The sequence below is a fragment of the Austrofundulus limnaeus genome, unplaced genomic scaffold (genome assembly GCF_001266775.1).
Source record: "Austrofundulus limnaeus strain Quisiro unplaced genomic scaffold, Austrofundulus_limnaeus-1.0 Scaffold616, whole genome shotgun sequence".
Lineage (NCBI taxonomy): Eukaryota > Metazoa > Chordata > Actinopteri > Cyprinodontiformes > Rivulidae > Austrofundulus > Austrofundulus limnaeus.
Window position 1 is genome coordinate 115790 of NW_013953018.1, and position 12399 is coordinate 128188.

The 12399-nt window shown below is 36.3% G+C and overlaps 1 protein-coding gene across 1 annotated transcript in view; it reads right to left on the reverse strand.

Moving 5' to 3' along the window:
* The window catches only part of ltv1 (LTV1 ribosome biogenesis factor), a 47954-nt gene that overhangs the window by 16546 nt on the left and 19009 nt on the right, over positions 1-12399 (reverse strand). The window contains exons 6-10 of the mRNA XM_014027099.1: positions 11064-11280; positions 8242-8369; positions 7992-8125; positions 4920-4972; positions 947-1147 (exon numbers count right to left, since the gene is read on the reverse strand). Of these exons, the coding sequence (XP_013882553.1) occupies positions 947-1147; positions 4920-4972; positions 7992-8125; positions 8242-8369; positions 11064-11280 (733 nt within the window). The remainder of the gene's footprint in view (positions 1-946; positions 1148-4919; positions 4973-7991; positions 8126-8241; positions 8370-11063; positions 11281-12399) is intronic.

A 12399-nucleotide genomic window follows, 5' to 3' on the forward strand; every position in this document is an offset into this window, starting at 1 on the left:
CTGACATTTATATATAAAAAAAGACTTATTGCACTATAAGACAACTCAGGTTTGTTATTATTAATTTTGGTTGTTTGCTTTTATTTACAATTCATTCATTTGTATTGTTGCACAGTTAGATATTTTGCACACACTAACATTTGCACTAAAGATTTGTGACAGTCAAAGGACTGAAAATGAATGTCTTGAGTTTATAGTGTTTGGAGCCATTTTATTTATGCAGTTTGCCCTGTGGTTTGAATTTAGCAAAAAAATCATTTTTGTTTTGTTGAGTTCATGTTAAATAAAAAGTACACAACTGATGTAACTGCATTTGGTTCAATTCTTAATGTTGTTAATGTTTATGATTTTGCCAATGCACAGAGTTAAAATTAGTTTCTACTATTAGTAGAACTACTATCTACTATTAGTTCCTTTGAGAATGTCTTCTATGTCAAAGTAAATGTGTTACTGCATGACATTCTTCATTAATTTAAAAATCAATCAAATTAAATCGTGAATTGATGTGAATCGTTGTTAATCGTAGTGAATCGTTGTGAATCGTGAATCGAATTGAATCGGGTCCTTGTGAATCGAATCGAATCGATTTGGGAAATCTGAATCGATACCCAGCCCTATTTTCTATTACTGTTTCTTCTAATAAATATACTTTAAATGACCACATGCTGTCTGTTCTGCCTGTTTTTTCTACATTCATAGCCTGAAGTGGAATATACAGTCTAATTTAAAGTGCTTATTTTCCAGATTTGGTCATCTTAAAAAGTTGGACCTGGATATGACAGAGCTAGTCCACTTTTTTTTTTTTTTTGAACAACTGGGATAAAAGTAATGCAGATAATGTGATCCTTAAAAAAGGGGGGATTTTAAAATCTGGATAATTTCAATCCAGATTCCAGATTTGAACAAGTGGCCCAGGTGTTAAAGGCTAAAACAGCAGCTTCTTCACCTTCCGCTCTTCTTTGATGGCCTGCTTCCTTGCTTTCCTCTCCTCTTTGCTCTCCCCCTTGTTTCGGGCCTGAGTGGAGATACGCGGCAGGTCTGAGTCATTGATTCTCGTCATGCGCTCCGTTTGTTTGGCTGTGGGACCTCTGGGTGAAAGAACGTCCAGAGGAATGCCGGTCTTATTGGACACACGGATTGGCTTTGGCTGAAAAAACAGAAAAAAAGTACATCAGTGTACATCTACACATTTGTCCACTGTGTGTGTGGATGTTTTCTAAAAGGAGTTCTTTGGGAAAGCTACAGTTTCATCATGTGTAATGGGTAATGTTAGGTTGTGGGCAGAGTCAAAACCTTTCTGGATCTTCACAGCAGAACATGGCTTTCACTTTCCTCAACCACCCACAAAAAGAAGACTGTCCTCCCTGTTTAAACCACCCCACTTTTAAAACATTAGCCTGTACCATTTCTAATCGGGGGGGACAACATTTACATCAGGACTATTCAACTAGCAGCGTGGCCCATGAGTAACCAAAGTACAGCCCGCCAGTTGGTTCATTCATCTCTTAAAGGGATCCACCATTAGTTGTCAGTTTTTATCATTTTTAAACAAAATATTTAAAAATATATTACACAAATGGAGCCATTTTATTTACATGCAAAGGGTTCTGGGTAAATGATGATGTGGATAGGTCATCGGAGTGAGTGAGCTATATCCACCCTGAAGGTTAATCTTGGACAATATCTGACGATTGGCTCTTTTAAATGAAACCAGAGAGCGTTGACAGAGAGAAGGTAGAAATGACTCAGCCTGTAACTGAAAATATGGATGGAGGACCTCAGTGTAGCTTGTTTGTCGCGCTAGCGCCGAGCTAATACATACTGTATAAGGCAATATAGCGTAGAGCAAAGGCTAACAGGCTAAGCTGGGGTTTTTCTTCCATGAAGCAGCTCTGTTGTCCTCTATCCATATTTTCAGTTACAGGCTGAGTCATTTCTACCTTCTCTCTGTCAACGCTCTCTGGATTCATTTAAAAGAGTAGATCGTCAGATATTGTCTAAGATTAACCTTCAGGGTGGATATAGCTCGCTCACACCGAGGACCTATCTACGTCATCATTTACCCAGAGTGCTTTGTGTGTAAATAAAATGGTTCTGTCCGTGTTAAAATATATTTTAAAAAATTTACAAAAATAAACAGCCTACAGCATTTTTATAGTCTTTATTTTACAGTTAAAATATATGTTTATCAAATAAAGTCTAAAGTTACAACTAATCAGGGATCCCTTCAAGCCCAAACCCCTGGTTTTCTACTTTAATTACTATAAGTTCTTTTAGTTAAACATACACGTTTGGTATCTACAGAAACGTCATAATCTTGGCTAGAAGCTGGTAAAAACCATTTATATGCTAACTGAAGACAGTTAAAATTACAAGCAGTTGAAGACTGCTTGTTGAAGACCCCCCAGGGAGAGCGAACAATGCACACTGGTCTCCCCAACACCAAGGCGCCTGACTTCAGTCAGACTCTCCAGTCTTCCCCTACCAAGCCTGGGGGGTGGCCGCACTGCGCGCAGCCCGTCTACTACTGTTAAACAATTGTAAATCTGCTCATACTAGCTATTTATTTCTACATTTCTGAAGTTCTAACAAACACCATGTTGGGAGGGCAGAGCTAACATTAAACAAAACGTTGGCAGGGCGTTGCCAACAGCAACTTATTTGCATAAACAGCTCGTTTTGAAGAGAGCTCAGAACAGACAGAACTGAAAAGGAGTAATCTCGCTCTGAGATTCTAGATTCATTTTGTGAATCAAATGAACGTTTTGTATAGCCCACAGATGGATCCTAACTTGTTCTAGGACCACTATAATAGGTGCTCTTTAAATATTAACTGAACTGTACAAGTATTAAAAAAATAAAAGTATCAATTAAAACATAAATGTAAGTTTTTTTTGAATATACAGAAAAAGCTGAATATCCTGTAGATCAGTGGTTTTCAAACTGTTTTGTTTCCTGCCCACAAAAAAATAGCAGCTGCAGAAACTTGGGACTCCAGATATTTCTAGTTTACATACAGTATGCTAACTTTGCTAATAACTCTACTAAACATGGGCATAATAACAATATAAGAAAACCTAATAACTATGATACTACTTTGGGTGGCTGTGGCAGATATGGGTCACATATGAGAAAAAATATATTTTTGGGGTACCTTTTCTTAAAACAAAAGACTAATCAATTATTTATATCAACTAATATGAAACACTTATATTGATACACTTTTCAGTAGGGATGGGTACCTTTGACATTCAAATCGATTTGGTACCAATATCCGGTATCTGGGAATCGGTACCGGTACTCAATGGTACCAATTTTCGGTACTTTGTGTGTGTTGTTTTTTTATAACAAACTTAATTTTTTTTAATTTAACATATTTCTCAATATATAAAATTAACAAATATCAAGACAACATCCAACTCTTTGTATTGTAACATCAGTTATTTAACTAATTTCAAAACAACAAGACTGTTTTGTCTTATTGTCAAATTAAAATCCAGCTCCACGTGTTTCTATCGATGTCATTTCTCCGCTAGAAAAAATGTGTGATGAGGTCCATGGAAGGCAAATAAGTTTAAATCAAATAAGCAAAAGAGGATGGAGTTAAATTAAATAAAAAGTATTCAAGCTACGTTTTGAGTATCCAAAATGCGCCCAACACTTTAGTTGGCTGCTTGTGCTCTTTAGGTCAGACGTGCTCAGTGTGTCGGGAAGCACCTCTGTTGTTTTCCTCTGCTGGTCTCTGTTTAATGATGGATGAAATAAAGAAAGTGGCGGTATTTATTTACTTTGAGCAAGTGCAGGGTTCCTACAGTTTAAAGGACTTTTTAATGCCATCTGAAATTAAATTTAAGATCAATTTCATAATAAACACAAATGACAAAAAATTAAAACTGTAGCAGAAACTCATGAATCAAAGTATTTTTGGTTGAAGTATTCAAAAATTGCTCATAGACCAACTGTTTTTGTCCATATCTAACTGCCTTTTTGTCAAATATAGCAAAAACATTTGGAGTTTTAGGACCCACAAGTGGGGGGGGGGTCTTAACCCCAATTTGCTGTAGATGAAATCTTTAAGTGCCTGTGACATCACAATTTGTAAGAAAAGTTAATGCATTTTTGAAAAGACAACATTATTAACACATTACAAAGCAAACTTCACACTGCTCAGATGGACAGTTGAGATAAGTGCATCTAAGTAACAGGAGGTGATGTCAAGGGGGAATGTCTGCATGCAAATATAAAAAATGTTACCAATTATTTTAATATTTGAAATTAATTACAATCATCTTATTTACAATGTGTTAACGTTTTTAAGACTTCTGAAAGATTGATTTAAGACATTTTAAGGCTAATTAAGGCCTTATCTTTGGATTGATGAATTCAATGCCTTTTAAGACTTTTTAAGGATCTGCAGGAACCCTGAAGAGAACGTTATGTTCACAAGATAATTAATCCAGCAGATAATTCAGAGGCGGTCTATTCGGTGAGTTTCACTCCAGGAGCTGTGAGGCTTTCAGCTACATTCAGACTGAAATCTGTTTACTCAACCAGCGGCTGCTGACGTCAGTACGCTTCTTGCACAATGCAGCGTTCAGGTGGAGCATGGAAAATCTCCCACTCTTATGCCAATACAGTCATAATGATGCGTTTAGTTACCGAAACATGTACCATTTGATTTTACGTGAACAGGTACTCAGTAGTACCAACAGAATTCAGTCGGTACTTATAAAAATATCAAATTCGGTACCCATCCCTACATTTCAGTCATATCGCCCAGCCCTACCCTGAGGTTTTCAAACTCATCAAAAGTGGCAGAAAAATTCTTTACTTTTACATAAGACTTGTGATTTTAACTCTCCACAAGGAAAATGGTTAACCCATGTTTATCTTAACGAGTACAGCTTTGTTTTCCATACCTTCGGTGGCTCTTTTAGGACTTTGGGTCTGTTATACAAGTTGGAATATGTACCTAGGGGAGAAAAAATATGTGCAGTATAAATAAGGATAACAAGCTAAATGTTTACAGAATAATAACAGTCTTCAACACATATTTCACACCTTAAATATCAAACTTATGTCATTAACGAAGACTTCACAGCTATGAAACAACACAGTAGAAAGTAATCCCCAGACTGTCACTGTGTGAAAACTACAAAATATATTAAAAACAATTCTGAACAGTAAGAGTCACACGTCAACGTCTGTTTGAACTTACTTCTACTATTAAGTGTGTCTGAGCTGTAGAGCTCCAAGAAGGGCTGAGATTCACATCTATTTACCGAAATCTCATAGTGAAAAATTTTCTGTTTATTTCTGGGGCAAATTTTGTCTACCTATCGTACGATTTTAAAAATCATAGCAAACTATTCCTGATCGAGCCGCACATGTTGATGTATTTTTTTGTATGGGTCCTTCTAAAGATGTAAGAGAAGATTTGAACTGAAAATTGTAGCAGAAATAAGTGACTAATGGTTGACCACCATTACTGATTTATCAGAAGTGATGCTGAATGACGAAAACTAGAAACATCGAATTTAATCAAGAAACCTTAAAACATAAAGAGCACATCAACTTGTAAATTTAGTCACATCTAGCTTCTTGTTCTACATCAAGTTTTATGGTTTTAAATAAACAGTCTGGTTTAACCCTGTCTGTTCATCAGTTTTTCTTTTAATGGTGTGGATAAACAATGGACCAACATCATAAAGATATGAATTAAAATGTAAAAAAGGTCCTATTTGTACATTGCCTGGCCCTTGCCTTCCTACACATTTCTGCTCAATCCTAGTTTCCATTCTCTGCTCCGTCTAAGATTTCTCCCAGAGACGAGGATTTCTCTGGCAGAATTTCAACCAGGCCAGTCAGCGAACAGAAGGTGGAGTTGTGTACGATGACATCGATTTTCTGAGCTGTTTTAGTCTGCCTGTGGTTTAGCAGTGGCAGTGATTGACACCAGTCCGTGTTGACAAGGCTTCCAAATTAAATTTAATTTGTCTCACAAAGCCTGAAGCAATCATTTACAGCCATCTCGTTAGGCTCAGTACTTCTCTCCCCTCAGTAGGGGATGGTTGTTTACAACACACATAATTTCCAGTTAGCTTCTTAGCCTAGCTTCCTTCACAGTCGAGCTGGCACACTGCATGCAACACGGCCAAACATTAGCAATTGGTAAATCAGATCCAATCGTATTAAACTTCAACATAGTCCACGCCTCCAGCAAGAAATTGTTTCTCAATAGTCAAGAGCGCAAACCCTCTGTACCAAGCAAAGTGAAAAATAAGGGGCTGGAGTTTACCAGGCTAATTTGTCCACTAATTTTTAGTTTTACTACATCCGTGGTTGAAAAATATGTTTTTATAAATATTAAAAAGTAATAATATGTGACCCATCACATCGAAACGAGGATTAAGTCTAAAAGTGGGATATGGAGAAAAAGGCAAATGTAGTGTTTTGATTAAAATGTTTGCAAAAATTGCATCTTTGTCAAAACATAATGAATAAGTGCCGTATCAATGTATCATTTAAATGAACTGTCTGAAATATAATCATAAAACAAAAATTTCAAGCAGTTTTTGAACAGTAGCAACAAAAAAACTGATTTTGAGGAAAAATGCCTTAAATATTTAAGATTTTCCCTGTGAGCTAGCAAACTTTTGTTTCTTTTCAGCTGGGAAATCTCAATATTCAAATATAATTTGAGGTTTCCTCTTTATAAGGACATCAAAAATTCCTCATTAAAATTACATCAAATTAGGATTCAGACCAAATATTTAAGTATTATCATAACCAACAAGGCAAATTAAGTCATGTATATGGATTTACTTAWGATATCAGAATGACCCAGGTATCAAAATGTAGTTTTTAAAACCAGGAATCTTAAAATGTAATAAGGTCATTTTGACCAAATTTGACTTAATCCTCGTTTCGATATGATGGGTCATATATTTCATCTGATTTACAGCTTTAAAGCAGTAAATATGCAGTTTTAACACTGTCCCCTTAAAGATGTTGACCTTGTAGCTTTAAAAGATTTTACGTCTAGGATTTTGTGATTTTATCAATCTGCAATGCTTCAAAATGTGAAGTCAAAAACGTGAGTGAGAAAAACCACAGAAAGACTTTTAAGTCAATAGCAGCAGTTACTACGATGGAGTGTGAGGGACCCACAACAAGATTCATTTATTTTTTTAAATTACGAAAATAAAGTCATAATACTACAACATTAAAGTCGTATAAAAATAACGTCGTAATATTACGAGATTAAAGTCATAATATTATGAGATTGAAGTCGTAATATTACGAGATTGAAGTCGTAATATTGCGAGATTGAAGTCGTAATATTACGAGATTAAAGTCATAATATTACGAGATTAAAGTCAAAATATTACGAGATTAAAGTCATAATATTACGAGATTAAAGTCAAAATATTACGAGATTAAAGTCAAAATATTATGAGAAAAAAGTCATTAATATTCTAGCCTTTAAATGATAAATCATGCCGTTATCACTGCATTAAATGAGGAATGTTGAGCAACTTGTCAAGTCGTTGTTTAGTATTGCTATAAATAAATACTTGATCTTTTAGCACATTAGCATCAAATTATCAGTAGCAGGACTTGGAAATTATGCAAACGACTATAAACTGAAACCGTACTGTAATTAATGGATGCATTGACAGATTTAGTCACGTAGCTAATTTGGATGAAAGCATATTAATCTAACAGTGACCCAGGTCATCACAAACTACTTTATAAACACAAAGACATGGCTGTACACAGAAGGTGTGGGGAAAAATAGGAGGAAATGAGGAACGGAAAATGGACACGTCATGTAAGATTATGACTTTTTTCTCATAAAATTATGACTTTAATCTCGTAATAATAATAATTTAAAAAAATCTTGTTGTGTGGCCCTAATACTCCGTCATAACCTACAACTTCATTGACAAATTAAATGGAATGTGACATCGAGTGGAAATAAAACTTACTGATGATGGTTTCACAGTCCCAAGTCTCCTGTGGAGCCTCCTTTATAACAACAGTCTCCATCTCCTCTTCCTCCTCATCCTCCTCCTCCTTTACAACAGGCAGTTTCTGGGGATCCAAAAACTGCCTCAAGGCACTGAGCGACAAACACAACACGCATCAGTAAACTGCTATTTAATCTGAATAAAACAAACATACAGCAATATCGGTTTTATCACAAACAAAAAAACTATTTTTTTAAACAAATCTCACTCATTGGCTTTTTCCTTGAAGTAATCTTTTATGACTTCCTCCAGGCGGTTGCTGTCCGGTTCAATGAAGCCTTCCAGCTCGGCGTTGTCCAGAGCACCAATCTCATCATCATCAAACTGTTCATAAAACTGAAACAACACAGGTGCTGTTGGTAGACCATCACTGTTTTATTTTCAGTTCAAGCTCATTAAAAACTAGATACCGCATAGTGGTAACATGATGACCCCCGCACACACCAATGCACCAGAACTCAGAAGTCTTTATCCCTAATAAATGTCATGCTGCACTAACCAAAATGAAATTTAGCAGGACTGTTGAAGAGTCTGACCTACACTGCACCAGCCAACGGTTTTACAATAGACCCCATATTTGAGGAGGGGGCTCCATCCAAAGAGGGGGTGTCTAGACATGTAAAAACCCTTATAACTTAGAAACTGTTCAACATAGCAGCTTCAGATTTTTTTAAAATTATTTGGCTCTGATGAAGCAGAACCACGATAACGCGCCTCCAGCTGATCTGCACAGAGCTCAGCTGGAGAGGACGTCTAAACTACAGGTTATTAACAGCAGACAAATTGTTCCAGCTAGAACCACATATAGGCTGTGATTGTCTCTCAGTCCAACAGAAAGATGTGCGGTGCTGTGGCTTCAGCTYGTCATTCCTCTGTGGAACAGCACCTGTCAATCACCAGGGGTGCAACGAGTGAGGGTGGCCGAGAGGGGCTAGGCCCACCCCCAAAATTGTGCAGCAGTTTTATCTTTGGTTTGTGCTCATTTTAATTTGCCCTACTTATTTAGGATTAGAAAAACCATACAAATATAAAAAATGTTTTTGCAAAACTAAAAGTTAAAAAAATAAACTTAAAATAACACAAATTTTAAATAGTCCCTCTGAATAAAGACAACCAGAATAAAACAAGTGTCTAAAAGTCTTGTATTGTTTTTGTACTATTTATTTATTTATTTATTTTTATAAATAAATGCCCCCCAAGCCCAACATAGGAGTTTCAGTTTTATTTTGTTTTTTAGCTTTGATGAGGGGCTATCCATCAGGCCCACCAATGAGCACCCACCCCCCACCTAAAGCAATAACATTTGAAATGCACCTAGCACAGGGGTCTGCAACCTGTGGCTCTTTGGTCCCTATGCAGTGGCTCTTTGAACATTTGACCAAACATAACAGATTTTTTTGTTTTATTTTTTATTCTCATAAAACTAATAAATTGTATGCAAATATGTGATCAATACTACTAATATAAAAAGTAAAACATGTTAGCTCATGCTAGCCTGTTGTCTACCTAAATAATCCAAATTCTTTCTATGATTTTTCTCTCAACTCCATCAGGGTTATCTTAAAACACCTTTAGGACTACATAATAATAAGAATTAGGGGCAAAAAATGTCTGACTAATTCAGCTGTATTAGTTTTTATGAAATTCTGTATAAACTATAGCCAGCATTTTTCGTGTCATGTTTTATTTTCCTTCAGTCCTGAAGTGTAAAAATAATAAATAATAAAATTCACAATATATTTTTTTGGTTTATGTCACCTCCACTGGCCATAAAGGTTCACAAATAAGTCTTGAAAAAGGCCCACGAACCACCAGTTGATAATCACAGTTGTAGCTTATTTTGCAGCTCTGGATACATTTTATTAGTGAGCCGAGGAGCAGAAATGGCTCTTTTGATTGTAAAGGTTGCAGAGCCCTGACCTAGCAGCATGGAATTTGGTAGGAATAGAGACTTCTGAGTTCTGGTACAYGCATTGTGGGGTCATTGTGTTACCGCTATGCGGTGTCTAGTTCTTTCATGTAAATCGATCAGTCGTCCTGGCCCCTTTGCAGTGAAGCAAATAAATAATACATAATAATAAAATAATTTGTTAAATAAATAATATGAACTTCTATTAAAAGAAAAAGAGTTTAATTTACGGTTGTCTGGGGGTTTGATAGTGCTCAACTTGAGTCCCTCGACTGGCCGGGTTGGAGCGCTTACGTTTTGTGTTTTTGAACTTGCAYAATCCTTCTAACATGCAGTCAGTTTTTAGAATGCATAATTTTTTGTCTTTGCAGCGTCTTTTTTTGCATTTGTTGATTGTGTCTGTTTTGAAGTTTGCAACATAGACAATTTTTTTTGCATCTTTTTTTTTGTTTGCAGTGTGTTTAGTTTGCAGCATTTGGACCTGTCAGCCACCGTACTGATCAGACCCACTGCTGTTTGTTGTCGTTGTGTGCTGCTGAGATAAGCTAACTTACTGAAACTTGCTTGAAATTACTCAAAAGGTAACTTGTATTGCTCGTCTGTTAGATAAATCCAGTACTACCCATTCCTCTTGCATTAAAATCAATAACACCAGGCTTTGTTTTCTGGGGAAAACCCTGTGATGATAATTAGATGTTACAGTTTGATTTTTCTGTCTCATCTTCTTCCTGTATTAAGAACAGTATTACTAAATGGATTGCATATCTGACAGTTCACCAAACTGTTACCATTGTGATATAACCACGTTAATCTGACTTTCATAGCTTGTAAATGAGGAAAATTGGCAATACTTCGATCATCCCAAGAGTACACAAAGCAAAAGTACCAAATCATGCGTACACCCGCTATGACATTGGCATGAGGTTTCACACATTTATATGGTTAATTCATTGTTAATACATTATAAATTCTGTGTGGAAAAGGGTGTATGCCTTTTTTATATGAGGGCCCTGAAGTCAAATAAATTTTACATCCAGCTTGTTGTAATCTGCTGCAGCCTTTTTTCATATTTGCAATACTTTAAGAATAGCTGAGTWGAAAGTTGTTTACTATAATTTCACCTTTTCAAAGCGGTCATCCAGCAGGGTAAGCTGCTCGTTTCTCCTCATGACAGAAGAAGACATCGAGTACTCAGTGAAGCGACTCTTGGTTTCTTCGTTCATGAAAAGAGACTCTTGTTCTTCAACATGCTTGTCACTTGAAAAACTGCCATCTGAGTCAAAGCTTCCTTCCTCTTCTGTGTCCTCCCACTGATCATCATCATCATCATAGTGTCCTCTGAAATGTTAGACACAAACCAAAACTTAAGTGATGAATTACTTTAAATATTGCAAAACAATGCGGTTGACTTTTATCATCAAGACAAGAAAAGAATGTAACCATACTTGTATGTATAATGAAAAACCAAGTCAATTTAACACCATTAACAATAATTTCCCACTCCAAATACATCATACATATTGTACATACATTCAAAGAAACAATTAAATAATAATACATAGTTAATAGTTAAATCAATCAAAAAATAAAAAACTCCCATAGTAGGACCTTTGACACACCAGTGTCTGTATAGCTTAACCAAACATAAAAATTAAAAAAAACAAAGGCAAGACAAAAAATGAAGAAACCACAGTTGCACATTTTGTATTATTGTCAGTTGTACAGTGGCTTGCTAAAGTATTCATACCCCTTGAACTTTTCCATATTTTGTCACATTACAACTACAAAAATAAATATATTTCACTGAACTTTAATGTGAAAGATCAACATGAAGTGGTATATAATTGTGAAGTGGAAAGAAAATTATACATGATTCAAAGCCAATGCTGCCTGAAACATCCTCCAGCATGACAGGTTTGGTGGTGGGTCAGTCATGGTTTGGGGAGGCACKTCTTTGGATGGCCGCACAGGCCCTCCATGTGCTAACCAGAGGAGCTCTGACTGCCACAAGGTACCAGGATGAGATAGTCACATCCATTTTGAGACCATATGCTGGTGCAGTGGGCTCTGGGTTCCTTCTTATGCATGACAATGCTAGGTCTCATGTGGCTGCAGTGTTTCAGTGTTCCTATTCCCCAGACCTGAATCCAATTGAGCACATCTAGGACATCATGTTTCGGTCGATCCACCAACACCACATTATACCACAGACTGTTCAGGAGCTAACTAATGCTCTAATCCAGGTCTAGGAAGAGAGCCCTCAGGAGAACAGCCGCCATTTCATCAGGAACATTCCCAGGCATTGTCGAGGATTCAAACAGGGACATGGAGGCCACAAACACTACCGAGTAGGGATGGGTGATACATACTAAAATAATTATCACAATAATTTCAAGGTTTTATCAAGGTAACAATGTGACAATTAAGTGTGTGTGTGTGTGTGTGTGTGTGTATATA